The following is a 16816-nucleotide window of genomic DNA, read 5'->3' on the forward strand; positions in this document are numbered from 1 at the left end:
ATGTAGTGTATTGTAAGATCTGTGCTGTCTAGTGTAATGTCAGATATGGGCAATGTAGTGTATTGTAAGATCTGTGCTGTGTAGTGTATTGTAAGATCTGTGCTGTGTAGTGTATTGTAAGATCTGTGCTGTCTAGTGTAATGTCAGATATGTGCTGTGTAGTGAAATATCAAATCTTTGCAGTGTAATGTAATGTTAGATCTGTGCTGTGTAGTGTAATATCAGATATGTGCTGTGTAGTGTAATATCAGATCTTTGCTGTGTAGTGTATTGTAAGATATGTGCTGCATAGTATAATATCAGATCTTTGCTGTGTAGTGTGATATCAGATTTGTGCTGTGTAGTGTAATATCAGATATGTGCTGTGTAGTGTAATATCAGATCTATCTTGTGTAGTGTAATATCATATCTTTGCTGTGTAGTGTAATATCAGATTTATCTCGTGTAGTGTTATACCAGATCTATTTTATGTAGTGTGATATATCAGATCTCTAAGCCACACACCCGACTGACAGGTATATGTTGTGTAGTGTGATATATCAGATCTCTATGCCACACACCCGACTGACAGATATATGTTGTGTAGTGTGATATATCAGATCTCTAAGCTGCACACCCGACTGACAGATATATGTTGTGAAGTGTGATATATCAGATCTCTAAGCCACACACCCGACTGACAGATATATGTTGTGTAGTGTGATATATCAGATCTCTAATTATCCTTTTAATGTAAAGACATAAATTAACTCACGGGAAGACACTGACATACGATCAGACAACTTCAGGAAGGTTGTATATGAGGCGCATGGAATGCAGACTGATGAGTTTTGTTTAGCAACGTCACCTGTACATTTCACGTGATAACACTAGTTCACAAGCTCAGGGTCGCTATAATTTTTGTTATCGAGCGAGTTACGCTCTGTCAGGTAGTCATTTCACAAATGTAATAACAATAGAACTCCGTGAAAATAGTGTTTTGTAAAATATCAAGATCCCTATAAAATGCTACCATGCGATAGCCTATGGTTACATATGTACCTGACATGTAAATATACCAGGCGTAAGCAGGCTATGGAATGATGTCTCAAGTGTATGTGATTTAGAGTAATTTTGGTTCCATAAAAGAACAGTAAATTGACAATATTAATATCATAATTTAATTTGTTTCCGTCGTTTTTGGTTTAGTAAAGAAAATAACTGTCATTGTATAAATTTAAACGATTACATTTTAAACGTTCTGATTTTTTTCAAGGTAGACAACTGTCATCGGGATCAAAATGATTGTAAAATGTTTTTTTTTTTTTATTAAGGCTTTGTGTGTATTTGGTTCGATTTTTTACTCTTTTTGTATGAAACTATGTGTCCTGTTTGCTTTTGGCCTGTATATAACTACTTTTATCCAAACAATTTCAATAAAACACACTTTGTTTAACGTGTTTAAGATATTTTATGATAGATATAATATTTGTAGGGCTGATTAGCAATGCTCCTTTTCATTATTCTATTGTTGTAATAGTATTGAAAAATGCCACACACTTAAAAAAAATGTGAAAGTGTTAAATTTGACAAAAATTCAATTTTTCAGTATGTTTTACAAAAAAATCCCCAGTTTATCGGAATGCTTAGATTGTCATAAAATCATCTCTGCATAGTGACATAACCATTATATGAAACTTTCATTGAATTCTGCTGGTTAATTGCAAAAGGGTTGAGCCTCCTTAAATAATAGATTTGTTTTATACATCTCCCCTTATCAGCCAATATATGAATACATACCTTAAGCTGATGGTCACTGTGAGCTAAGTATAGTGCACACCTGATGGTTAACTTTCAGTTTAACAGTTAGGGTCTGGACAGAACCTGTACTCATAATACATATCTCCCTGTATTTATTTTACAGAATATTGCCACCTACACACTGAAAAATTGATATTATTGCAAATAAAATCTGTTTACCATTGCATATACATACCATTTAACAGCTATTTGACCTCTGACATCTTAAATGATTGTATTGACCTGATTAGAGTAAGAGTATAAAATTAGTGCTATTCTGAAGTTATTGCCTCATAAAGAGATAATTAGACACACAGACATACAGACCTTGTGTAGATATATAAATAGTGCATCTTGTGCCTCCTATAGGGAACTTATATACATATACTTCAATAATAATTATTACATACATACACCACACCACATGTTTATGCCCTTTTCTCACAGGAAAGACAACCGTTAGGAGCACCAATAACAATTTACTTGATAAATGTGATTTCAAATTCCAAAAAAAAATCTTTACTAATTAACATATGGAAACTTTAAAAAGCACCAATAATTCAAAGACATCAAGTTTTGTCATAACTGTTCTTCCCAGTATATTTGCGAAACATATTTATTCACTACATGTAATTTAACAGAAAAATGAAAAGAGGCCCGATGGGCCTGAATCGCTCACCACTTATTAATCTCACACTTGTAATCTTAAAAGTGGACTAAAATACAACTACAGGCACAATATCAGTGTTTGATTCATAAGAACCTATTAAAAGATTTAAACATATGACGCCAGTGTGACCTTGAATGTTGAACAAGGACATTAGGTTGAACAGAGTTTATAGTCTTCCAACTCAGCATGCTTCTGGCAAAATATCATTACCCTGGACCTTTTGGTTATACAGAACAAATCATTTAAAGATTTAAACATATATTGACCACTCTGACCTTGAACATGGGCGAAGGTCATTCATTTTAACAAACTTGGTAGTCCTTCATCCCAGCATGTAAATGGCTAAATATCATCACTCTTGGCCTTTTGCTTATTGAAAAGAAGTTGTTTAAAGGTTTTTAACATATTAGACCCATGTGACCTTCGATTATGTCAAGGTCATTAATTTGAACAAACTTGGTAGCCCTTTATCCAAGCATGTTACTGGCTAAATATCATTAACCTAGGCCTCTTGGTTATTCAGAAGTTGTTCAAAGGCTTTAAAGATATTTGACCCCTGTGACCTTGAATATAAGTCAAATTTGGTAGCCCTTTATCCCAGCATGTTACTGGCCAAATATCATCACCCTAGGCCTCTTGGTTATTCAGAAGAAGTTGTTTAAAGATTTTAACATATTTGACCCCTGGACCTTGAAAATGGATGAAGGTCATTTATTTGAACAAACTTGGTATCCCTTCATCCAAGCATGCTTCTGGCCAAATATCATCATGTTAGGCCTTTTGGTTATTTAGAAGTTGTTTAAAGTAAAATATTGACGCCGGACGCTGCGCCATGGCATAAGCTTACTTTCCCTTCGGGCAGGTGAGCTAATAACACATTAATGAAACATTGCAGAAAATAATATATCTCTTCACTGGTTCAGTGGATAAATTGGTCCATGTGCTTTGTAAAATTCCATTATTTAAATATTTATAAATCATAATGGCAACCTGGTCATAACTAATAATCTTTTACTGTAAGATCATTGTAACAATTATGCATTAATATAGTTGATTCCAATACAACATCAATATCACAATAATCATGTACCATCTCGTACATATAAACCAACATCTGATCATATTTTATTCATGTTTAGTGTATACTTGTACATGCAAACAAACGTTTATCATATAATTTTTAATCATGTTTAGGGTAGTTCTGCGATCCTGGAACTGTCTCATCATCATCCAGCCATCTTGGATTAAAACTAAATTGGCTTTCCATAATCTTCGAATCATTGACCATGAGATGAAATCTTGGACTGAGCTGATAATTTTTGATTTCTTAGGAATGATATGCATTGTATGTCCCTTCCCATAGCTCACCTGAGTGCTTCAGACATCTACAAAAAAAAAAAAGTTATTAAAAAAAAGAGAGGACACTATCAAGGACAGCTAAAGAGAGAGAACTTTTGTCACCTTTCCTACCAAACATTTTTGAAAATTAACAAGAGATCCAAAAATGATCTTGGCGCCCACCATGAAAGGATTTAGGTCAGTTGTAGAGAAGGTAACATAATACCCATTCCCATTAGAGCTGTCACGATAGACTTTACCCACGATTTGGTACGTATCTCGATATTTGTACCACGATTCGATTATTTCTAATCGATACACCTTTATTTTAAAAATATAAATAAAATATAAACAAAATGAGATATATAAGCCGTCGATATACGGGAAACCGAAGTGTTTCCACACTTTTGATTTGAAGCTTGCTGGAGCATCACAAATTTTCATTTCCTTACCACGGTCCACCACTTTGTTATAAATACTTTGTGAAAATTGTATCCTCGCAGCCGATTGGCTGAGGGTTTAGAGATCAGCCAATGAAATTGAATGTCTCACAAACGTTTCGGCTGAAGCGGCATACACTAATATTTAGATCGTGATGTTTTGAAAATCCAGAAAAAATATATCGTGAATCGTAACGCCCGTAAGTCCCATGTTGGAAATCCTAAACGGGAATCTTGTACGTTAAATTAAACCTCGTGATGTCATATGTTATTTGCTAATATTGCAAATGTTATTGTATAAGAATTGCATAACTATATGTAAAATAAAGGCTAAATTTACTTTGAACACAAACAGGAATTGAAAAATTATTTTGCTAGCTTTCGAAAAACGTCTGCTCTGTCAAGCAATGGGTACAAATGACAAGGGCCTCGACTCTAATCTATTTATATAACTCACAGTCGGGCACGTGTTTACCCATTCTGTCTCATTATCACTCAAACCTCAAAATCAATAGGTCATGAGGATTCCCTCAAAAGATTTACAAACCAAACTGACCACTAGTCTCAGTTATCTTGTACATAAACATTTTCATCATGCATCTTCACCTGAGCTGTTGGGCATTACAAGGGTACCACAGGGTGTAACAATTAATATACCCCTGTCCTATGCCAATCTGACATACTAACAAGGGTACCACAGGGTGTAACAATATACATCTGTCTAATGCCAATCTGACATACTAACAAGGGTACCACAGGGTGTAACAATATACGTCTGTCTAATGCCAATCTGACATACTAACAAGAGGCCCAGAGGGCCTGTATCGCTCACCTGGATACCAAAGCAATCATGGCAAAATATTCTCCGAATGAGATCAAGGGAGTATGCCAGACCCCAAGGCCAATCCTTGTAGCATATCTGTATTAGATTCTTCATGCCCAGCAATTTTATGTATGGTTATGGGGTGGGGATCTCAACTGTTTCCAAGCTTTGACTTAGAAACTAGGTCCCTAGGGTTGTGGCCAGACCCCAGGATCAATTCTAATATCGTGACTGCATTTGTCTCTTTTGCCCAGCATTTGTATATATAGTTTTGGGATGGGGATCTCAACCATTTCAAAGTTATGACCCAGGGGTTAGGTCTGCAAGGGTGGGGCAGAACCTGGGGTAAATTCTAATATCTTGACTGCATTCGTCTTTTTATGCCCAACAATTGTATATATAGTTTTGGGGTGGGGATCTAAACCATTTCGAAGTTATGACCCAGGGGTTAAGTCTCCAAGGGTGGGGCAGTCCCCAAGGCCATCCTGGAAGCATATGTGCAATCATCTCTTTACTCTTTATACTCAGCAATTGTATATACCGTTATAGGGTGGGGCTCTCAACTGTTTCCAAGCTGTGACTAACAAACTAGGTCCCTAGGGGTTCGGTCAGACCCCAGGGTCTATTCTGATATCATGACTGCATTCGTCTTTTTATGCCCAGCATTTACATATATAGTTTTGGGGTGGGGATCTCAACAGTTTTAAAGTTATGGCCCAGGGACTATGTCTCCAAGGGTGGGGCCAGACTCTATAGCCATCCTGGAAGCAAATGTGCATTCTTCTCTTTATACTCAGCAATTGTTTACCATGGTTATATGGTGGGGATCTCAACCATTTCCAAGTAATACACTTTTTTTGGCCCCACCCCTTAGCCCGGGGGGTCAGCCCCACCATTTGTACAATTTTGAATCCCTACCTCCCATGAATGCTTCCGACAAAATATGATCAATATCCATGGCATAGTTCTACAGTAGAAGTCGTTTATAGCAATATAGCCAAATTGCCCCTTTTTTGGCCCCGCCCTCAGCCCCACCATTTGTATAATTTTGAATCCCCACCACCTAGGGATGCTTCCAGTCAAATATGGTTGATATCCACCTCTTAGTTCCAGAGAAGAAGTCGCTTATTATAAGCAATATTACAAAATTGACCCCTTTTTGCCCCGCCTCTCAGCCCCCTTGGGGGTCAGCTCCATCATTTGTACAATTTTGAATCCCTTACACCTAGGGATGCTTCCAGTTAAATATGGTTGACATCGACTTCTTAGTTCCAGAGAAGAAGTCGCTTAAAGCAATATAGCCAAATTGACTCCTTTTGGCCCCGACCCTCAGCCCCCTGGGGGGTCAGTCCAACCATTTGTACAATTTTGAATCCCCACCACCTAGGGATGCTTCCAGTCAAATATGGTTGATATCCATGACATGGTTCTACAGAAGAAGTTGTTTGTAGCAATATAGCCAAATTGCCCCCTTTTTGCCCCGCCCCTCAGCCCCCTGGGGAATCAGCCCCATCATTTGTACAATTATGAATCCCCATCACCTAGGGATGCTTCCAGTCAAATATTGTTGATATCCACTTCTTAGTTCCAGAGAAGCAGTCGCTTAAAGCAATATAGCCAAATTGCCCCCTTTTGGCCCCGCCCCTCAGCCCCCTTGGGGGGCAGCCCCACCATTTGTACAATTTTGAATCCCCAACACCTAGGGATGCTTCCAGTAAAATTTAGTTGAATTCCAATCAGTGGTTAAGAAGAAGAAGTCGTTTAAAGAAATTGTTGACGTACGTACGGACAGACGGACGGACAGACGACGGACGTACGACGGACGCAACGGTATGGCAAGGGTACCACAGGGTGTAACAATATACGTCTGTCTAATGCCAATTTGACGCACTAACAAGGGTACCACAGGGTGTAACAATATACGTCTGTCTAATGCCAATCTGACGTACTTCTGATGCATTATTGTATATTGATATATGCATGAAAATATTTACTGTTGTACTCATTAAAGCTATAAGGATGTACTCCTCTGAGAAGTCAAACATTTCCTGTATAAAACCTTTTTTCTCATATACATTTTTTGAAAAGGGAGTTCATGGCATAGCAGGAAATGCAAAAAGAATTATATATCCGTGTGCTTATTTTGTGCTATGATCAGTCAAATATACCAATTTGACATAATATGTGATATAAGCGAGTTTTGCTGTTTTGACCCATTGCAGGATAAATTCTTATTATATCTTCCAAGTGTGTTATCAGATATATATGAATGTTTTCAGAATTGACAAAAATAGTATTTTCTTTTAAATTATGTAAGTAAAATTTCATTCACTTATTTTTTTAACTCAGAAAAGCAATTTAAGTTACCCCTACCCCTTATTCTTTAATGACAAAGACAGATTTTTTCACCATTTTTTGCAGATTTAATGCTTTAAATGAATAGTTCTGCTATTTTATTTTTTTTTGAAATATTTAACAGTTCCAGGTTAGGTTTCTCTTTTTAAAACAGCCATAAAAATTGGGAGGTCTGTGTGCTTCTGTTTTTGTTCTATTATTATTTGTGTTATTTTTCACCACTTCCGGGTCAAAAATCAAATGTGCTTCAATTACACTAAAATTGGTAAAAACAAATACCAAAATAGTATAACTTTACACTAACTGCATATGATTTTCATAACATTGAACATTATAAAGTTGTACACCAAAAATGGACTTGCTTCAACTCAAAATGGAGACATACTGCAGATTTAACTGATCTAGCGTCAAAATGGAGACATACTGAGGATTTAACTGATCTAGCGTCAAAATGGAGACATACTGAGGATTTAACTGATCAATCTAGCGTCAAAATGGAGACATACTGAGGATTTAACTGATCAATCTAGCCTCAAAATGGAGACATACTGAGGATTTAACTGATCAATCTAGCCTCAAAATGGAGACATACTGAGGATTTAACTGATCAATCTAGCCTCAAAATGGAGACATACTGAGGATTTAACTGATCAATCTAGCCTCAAAATGGAGACATACTGAGGATTTAACTGATCAATCTAGCCTCAAAATGGAGACATACTGAGGATTTAACTGATCAATCTAGCCTCAAAATGGAGACATACTGAGGATTTAACTGATCAATCTAGCCTCAAAATGGAGACATACTGAGGATTTAACTGATCAATCTAGCCTCAAAATGGAGACATACTGAGGATTTAACTGATCAATCTAGCCTCAAAATGGAGACATACTGAGGATTTAACTGATCAATCTAGCCTCAAAATGGAGACATACTGAGGATTTAACTGATCAATCTAGCCTCAAAATGGAGACATACTGAGGATTTAACTGATCAATCTAGCCTCAAAATGGAGACATACTGAGGATTTAACTGATCAATCTAGCCTCAAAATGGAGACATACTGAGGATTTAACTGATCAATCTAGCCTCAAAATGGAGACATACTGAGGATTTAACTGATCAATCTAGCCTCAAAATGGAGACATACTGAGGATTTAACTGATCAATCTAGCCTCAAAATGGAGACATACTGAGGATTTAACTGATCAATCTAGCCTCAAAATGGAGACATACTGAGGATTTAACTGATCAATCTAGCCTCAAAATGGAGACATACTGAGGATTTAACTGATCAATCTAGCCTCAAAATGGAGACATACTGAGGATTTAACTGATCAATCTAGCCTCAAAATGGAGACATACTGAGGATTTAACTGATCAATCTAGCCTCAAAATGGAGACATACTGAGGATTTAACTGATCAATCTAGCCTCAAAATGGAGACATACTGAGGATTTAACTGATCAATCTAGCCTCAAAATGGAGACATACTGAGGATTTAACTGATCAATCTAGCCTCAAAATGGAGACATACTGAGGATTTAACTGATCAATCTAGCCTCAAAATGGAGACATACTGAGGATTTAACTGATCAATCTAGCCTCAAAATGGAGACATACTGAGGATTTAACTGATCAATCTAGCCTCAAAATGGAGACATACTGAGGATTTAACTGATCAATCTAGCCTCAAAATGGAGACATACTGAGGATTTAACTGATCAATCTAGCCTCAAAATGGAGACATACTGAGGATTTAACTGATCAATCTAGCCTCAAAATGGAGACATACTGAGGATTTAACTGATCAATCTAGCCTCAAAATGGAGACATACTGAGGATTTAACTGATCAATCTAGCCTCAAAATGGAGACATACTGAGGATTTAACTGATCAATCTAGCCTCAAAATGGAGACATACTGAGGATTTAACTGATCAATCTAGCCTCAAAATGGAGACATACTGAGGATTTAACTGATCAATCTAGCCTCAAAATGGAGACATACTGAGGATTTAACTGATCAATCTAGCCTCAAAATGGAGACATACTGAGGATTTAACTGATCAATCTAGCCTCAAAATGGAGACATACTGAGGATTTAACTGATCAATCTAGCCTCAAAATGGAGACATACTGAGGATTTAACTGATCAATCTAGCCTCAAAATGGAGACATACTGAGGATTTAACTGATCAATCTAGCCTCAAAATGGAGACATACTGAGGATTTAACTGATCAATCTAGCCTCAAAATGGAGACATACTGAGGATTTAACTGATCAATCTAGCCTCAAAATGGAGACATACTGAGGATTTAACTGATCAATCTAGCCTCAAAATGGAGACATACTGAGGATTTAACTGATCAATCTAGCCTCAAAATGGAGACATACTGAGGATTTAACTGATCAATCTAGCCTCAAAATGGAGACATACTGAGGATTTAACTGATCAATCTAGCCTCAAAATGGAGACATACTGAGGATTTAACTGATCAATCTAGCCTCAAAATGGAGACATACTGAGGATTTAACTGATCAATCTAGCCTCAAAATGGAGACATACTGAGGATTTAACTGATCAATCTAGCCTCAAAATGGAGACATACTGAGGATTTAACTGATCAATCTAGCCTCAAAATGGAGACATACTGAGGATTTAACTGATCAATCTAGCCTCAAAATGGAGACATACTGAGGATTTAACTGATCAATCTAGCCTCAAAATGGAGACATACTGAGGATTTAACTGATCAATCTAGCCTCAAAATGGAGACATACTGAGGATTTAACTGATCAATCTAGCCTCAAAATGGAGACATACTGAGGATTTAACTGATCAATCTAGCCTCAAAATGGAGACATACTGAGGATTTAACTGATCAATCTAGCCTCAAAATGGAGACATACTGAGGATTTAACTGATCAATCTAGCCTCAAAATGGAGACATACTGAGGATTTAACTGATCAATCTAGCCTCAAAATGGAGACATACTGAGGATTTAACTGATCAATCTAGCCTCAAAATGGAGACATACTGAGGATTTAACTGATCAATCTAGCCTCAAAATGGAGACATACTGAGGATTTAACTGATCAATCTAGCCTCAAAATGGAGACATACTGAGGATTTAACTGATCAATCTAGCCTCAAAATGGAGACATACTGAGGATTTAACTGATCAATCTAGCCTCAAAATGGAGACATACTGAGGATTTAACTGATCAATCTAGCCTCAAAATGGAGACATACTGAGGATTTAACTGATCAATCTAGCCTCAAAATGGAGACATACTGAGGATTTAACTGATCAATCTAGCCTCAAAATGGAGACATACTGAGGATTTAACTGATCAATCTAGCCTCAAAATGGAGACATACTGAGGATTTAACTGATCAATCTAGCCTCAAAATGGAGACATACTGAGGATTTAACTGATCAATCTAGCCTCAAAATGGAGACATACTGAGGATTTAACTGATCAATCTAGCCTCAAAATGGAGACATACTGAGGATTTAACTGATCAATCTAGCCTCAAAATGGAGACATACTGAGGATTTAACTGATCAATCTAGCCTCAAAATGGAGACATACTGAGGATTTAACTGATCAATCTAGCCTCAAAATGGAGACATACTGAGGATTTAACTGATCAATCTAGCCTCAAAATGGAGACATACTGAGGATTTAACTGATCAATCTAGCCTCAAAATGGAGACATACTGAGGATTTAACTGATCAATCTAGCCTCAAAATGGAGACATACTGAGGATTTAACTGATCAATCTAGCCTCAAAATGGAGACATACTGAGGATTTAACTGATCAATCTAGCCTCAAAATGGAGACATACTGAGGATTTAACTGATCAATCTAGCCTCAAAATGGAGACATACTGAGGATTTAACTGATCAATCTAGCCTCAAAATGGAGACATACTGAGGATTTAACTGATCAATCTAGCCTCAAAATGGAGACATACTGAGGATTTAACTGATCAATCTAGCCTCAAAATGGAGACATACTGAGGATTTAACTGATCAATCTAGCCTCAAAATGGAGACATACTGAGGATTTAACTGATCAATCTAGCCTCAAAATGGAGACATACTGAGGATTTAACTGATCAATCTAGCCTCAAAATGGAGACATACTGAGGATTTAACTGATCAATCTAGCCTCAAAATGGAGACATACTGAGGATTTAACTGATCAATCTAGCCTCAAAATGGAGACATACTGAGGATTTAACTGATCAATCTAGCCTCAAAATGGAGACATACTGAGGATTTAACTGATCAATCTAGCCTCAAAATGGAGACATACTGAGGATTTAACTGATCAATCTAGCCTCAAAATGGAGACATACTGAGGATTTAACTGATCAATCTAGCCTCAAAATGGAGACATACTGAGGATTTAACTGATCAATCTAGCCTCAAAATGGAGACATACTGAGGATTTAACTGATCAATCTAGCCTCAAAATGGAGACATACTGAGGATTTAACTGATCAATCTAGCCTCAAAATGGAGACATACTGAGGATTTAACTGATCAATCTAGCCTCAAAATGGAGACATACTGAGGATTTAACTGATCAATCTAGCCTCAAAATGGAGACATACTGAGGATTTAACTGATCAATCTAGCCTCAAAATGGAGACATACTGAGGATTTAACTGATCAATCTAGCCTCAAAATGGAGACATACTGAGGATTTAACTGATCAATCTAGCCTCAAAATGGAGACATACTGAGGATTTAACTGATCAATCTAGCCTCAAAATGGAGACATACTGAGGATTTAACTGATCAATCTAGCCTCAAAATGGAGACATACTGAGGATTTAACTGATCAATCTAGCCTCAAAATGGAGACATACTGAGGATTTAACTGATCAATCTAGCCTCAAAATGGAGACATACTGAGGATTTAACTGATCAATCTAGCCTCAAAATGGAGACATACTGAGGATTTAACTGATCAATCTAGCCTCAAAATGGAGACATACTGAGGATTTAACTGATCAATCTAGCCTCAAAATGGAGACATACTGAGGATTTAACTGATCAATCTAGCCTCAAAATGGAGACATACTGAGGATTTAACTGATCAATCTAGCCTCAAAATGGAGACATACTGAGGATTTAACTGATCAATCTAGCCTCAAAATGGAGACATACTGAGGATTTAACTGATCAATCTAGCCTCAAAATGGAGACATACTGAGGATTTAACTGATCAATCTAGCCTCAAAATGGAGACATACTGAGGATTTAACTGATCAATCTAGCCTCAAAATGGAGACATACTGAGGATTTAACTGATCAATCTAGCCTCAAAATGGAGACATACTGAGGATTTAACTGATCAATCTAGCCTCAAAATGGAGACATACTGAGGATTTAACTGATCAATCTAGCCTCAAAATGGAGACATACTGAGGATTTAACTGATCAATCTAGCCTCAAAATGGAGACATACTGAGGATTTAACTGATCAATCTAGCCTCAAAATGGAGACATACTGAGGATTTAACTGATCAATCTAGCCTCAAAATGGAGACATACTGAGGATTTAACTGATCAATCTAGCCTCAAAATGGAGACATACTGAGGATTTAACTGATCAATCTAGCCTCAAAATGGAGACATACTGAGGATTTAACTGATCAATCTAGCCTCAAAATGGAGACATACTGAGGATTTAACTGATCAATCTAGCCTCAAAATGGAGACATACTGAGGATTTAACTGATCAATCTAGCCTCAAAATGGAGACATACTGAGGATTTAACTGATCAATCTAGCCTCAAAATGGAGACATACTGAGGATTTAACTGATCAATCTAGCCTCAAAATGGAGACATACTGAGGATTTAACTGATCAATCTAGCCTCAAAATGGAGACATACTGAGGATTTAACTGATCAATCTAGCCTCAAAATGGAGACATACTGAGGATTTAACTGATCAATCTAGCCTCAAAATGGAGACATACTGAGGATTTAACTGATCAATCTAGCCTCAAAATGGAGACATACTGAGGATTTAACTGATCAATCTAGCCTCAAAATGGAGACATACTGAGGATTTAACTGATCAATCTAGCCTCAAAATGGAGACATACTGAGGATTTAACTGATCAATCTAGCCTCAAAATGGAGACATACTGAGGATTTAACTGATCAATCTAGCCTCAAAATGGAGACATACTGAGGATTTAACTGATCAATCTAGCCTCAAAATGGAGACATACTGAGGATTTAACTGATCAATCTAGCCTCAAAATGGAGACATACTGAGGATTTAACTGATCAATCTAGCCTCAAAATGGAGACATACTGAGGATTTAACTGATCAATCTAGCCTCAAAATGGAGACATACTGAGGATTTAACTGATCAATCTAGCCTCAAAATGGAGACATACTGAGGATTTAACTGATCAATCTAGCCTCAAAATGGAGACATACTGAGGATTTAACTGATCAATCTAGCCTCAAAATGGAGACATACTGAGGATTTAACTGATCAATCTAGCCTCAAAATGGAGACATACTGAGGATTTAACTGATCAATCTAGCCTCAAAATGGAGACATACTGAGGATTTAACTGATCAATCTAGCCTCAAAATGGAGACATACTGAGGATTTAACTGATCAATCTAGCCTCAAAATGGAGACATACTGAGGATTTAACTGATCAATCTAGCCTCAAAATGGAGACATACTGAGGATTTAACTGATCAATCTAGCCTCAAAATGGAGACATACTGAGGATTTAACTGATCAATCTAGCCTCAAAATGGAGACATACTGAGGATTTAACTGATCAATCTAGCCTCAAAATGGAGACATACTGAGGATTTAACTGATCAATCTAGCCTCAAAATGGAGACATACTGAGGATTTAACTGATCAATCTAGCCTCAAAATGGAGACATACTGAGGATTTAACTGATCAATCTAGCCTCAAAATGGAGACATACTGAGGATTTAACTGATCAATCTAGCCTCAAAATGGAGACATACTGAGGATTTAACTGATCAATCTAGCCTCAAAATGGAGACATACTGAGGATTTAACTGATCAATCTAGCCTCAAAATGGAGACATACTGAGGATTTAACTGATCAATCTAGCCTCAAAATGGAGACATACTGAGGATTTAACTGATCAATCTAGCCTCAAAATGGAGACATACTGAGGATTTAACTGATCAATCTAGCCTCAAAATGGAGACATACTGAGGATTTAACTGATCAATCTAGCCTCAAAATGGAGACATACTGAGGATTTAACTGATCAATCTAGCCTCAAAATGGAGACATACTGAGGATTTAACTGATCAATCTAGCCTCAAAATGGAGACATACTGAGGATTTAACTGATCAATCTAGCCTCAAAATGGAGACATACTGAGGATTTAACTGATCAATCTAGCCTCAAAATGGAGACATACTGAGGATTTAACTGATCAATCTAGCCTCAAAATGGAGACATACTGAGGATTTAACTGATCAATCTAGCCTCAAAATGGAGACATACTGAGGATTTAACTGATCAATCTAGCCTCAAAATGGAGACATACTGAGGATTTAACTGATCAATCTAGCCTCAAAATGGAGACATACTGAGGATTTAACTGATCAATCTAGCCTCAAAATGGAGACATACTGAGGATTTAACTGATCAATCTAGCCTCAAAATGGAGACATACTGAGGATTTAACTGATCAATCTAGCCTCAAAATGGAGACATACTGAGGATTTAACTGATCAATCTAGCCTCAAAATGGAGACATACTGAGGATTTAACTGATCAATCTAGCCTCAAAATGGAGACATACTGAGGATTTAACTGATCAATCTAGCCTCAAAATGGAGACATACTGAGGATTTAACTGATCAATCTAGCCTCAAAATGGAGACATACTGAGGATTTAACTGATCAATCTAGCCTCAAAATGGAGACATACTGAGGATTTAACTGATCAATCTAGCCTCAAAATGGAGACATACTGAGGACTTAACTGATCAATTTAGCCTCAAAATGGAGACATACTGAGGATTTAACTGATCTAGCGTCAAAATGGAGACATACTGAGGATTTAACTGATCAATCTAGCCTCAAAATGGAGACATACTGAGGATTTAACTGATCAATCTAGCGTCAAAATGGAGACATACTGAGGATTTAACTGATCAATCTAGCGTCAAAATGGAGACATACTGGGGATTTAACTGATCAATCTAGCGTCAAAAAAGGTGACAAATACACAGAAATACATGTTTTCAAAATCGCCGCTGACATGGTCAGTTTTCTTAAATTCTGGTGAAAGAAGTTCTACAAACAACAGACATCTAGATTTTGACACATTATTTCAGATGCGTGTTTGCTATCAAAATTGATCCTACTCTAATTAAATATTACAAAAACCCCTAACATGAGATCAAAATGAGACTTAAACTTGATTGAAACCTCACAATTACATCCTTAAGACTATTTCTGGAGTGTGATGGAAACCTCACAATTACATCCTTAAGACTATTTCTGAAGTGTGATGAAGGAGAAAACATGTACTTGACCAACTCAAGCTAAAGGAATATATTTCATATTTCTTTTATGACCTTTAAGAAATTGATTTTCATAGGAATTGTATCCCTTTGTATATGTTTCAAATCAAGAAAAAAAGAAATTGAAATTGCCCCTTTTTTACCAATAATCAATTCACCTTTAACCATTCATTAATTATTGGCAGATTTCAATATTAGACAAAGTGCAAATATTGACCAAGACTCATCAGAATCATGCCATATTTGACTTAATTATTGTGTGAAAACAATAAACCAATCAGATAGCAATATGCTAATAAATTATTTGCAGATTTTGCTCACATTTAAGCTTAGCTTTTGTCATTGTATGATATGAATATTGACAAAATTTCATCAATATCAAGTTATTGCCCAGAAACAATTAACCGGTCATAGCATGTGGATGCTTATAATTAGTTATGTGCTGATATAGCTCAACTTCGAAGTTTAAGCCACAGCCTCTATCTTGCAGAAACTTTAGTTTGGAAATTTTCTTATCAAAGCACAGTACTCTTTTTAATTGAGCAAGAATTAAGCTCAACTTAACACTCAGCCTCAGTCCTCATATAATATATATTTACATTTGCATGGCATTGTCACTATAAAGCCTCTTTGAAAGCTGTGTCGTTGATGGGACTTTAATTACCATGCATCACGAGACACAATTCTTAGCGTATTAATACAACACTGACCGGAACTACAATATCCAATATAAATAAACATGACGGCTGCTGAAATATCGCTGGGCATTGTGAGATTTGACAATGCCATTGTAAATTTATGTGCAAAATAAAAAATAAAATAAAA

At 36.6% G+C, this 16816-nt stretch overlaps 1 protein-coding gene across 1 annotated transcript in view; it reads right to left on the minus strand.

Moving 5' to 3' along the window:
• Positions 1 to 3252: 3252 nt before the first annotated feature.
• LOC110461670 (fatty acid desaturase 2-like) overlaps positions 3253 to 16816 on the minus strand; it is a 79406-nt gene continuing 65842 nt past the window's right edge. The window contains exon 13 of the mRNA XM_021515242.1: positions 3253 to 3834. Coding sequence (XP_021370917.1) covers positions 3777 to 3834 — 58 coding nt within the window. The 3' untranslated portion in view covers positions 3253 to 3776. The remainder of the gene's footprint in view (positions 3835 to 16816) is intronic.

The sequence above is a fragment of the Mizuhopecten yessoensis genome, unplaced genomic scaffold, assembly GCF_002113885.1.
Source record: "Mizuhopecten yessoensis strain PY_sf001 unplaced genomic scaffold, ASM211388v2 scaffold10649, whole genome shotgun sequence".
NCBI lineage: Eukaryota > Metazoa > Mollusca > Bivalvia > Pectinida > Pectinidae > Mizuhopecten > Mizuhopecten yessoensis.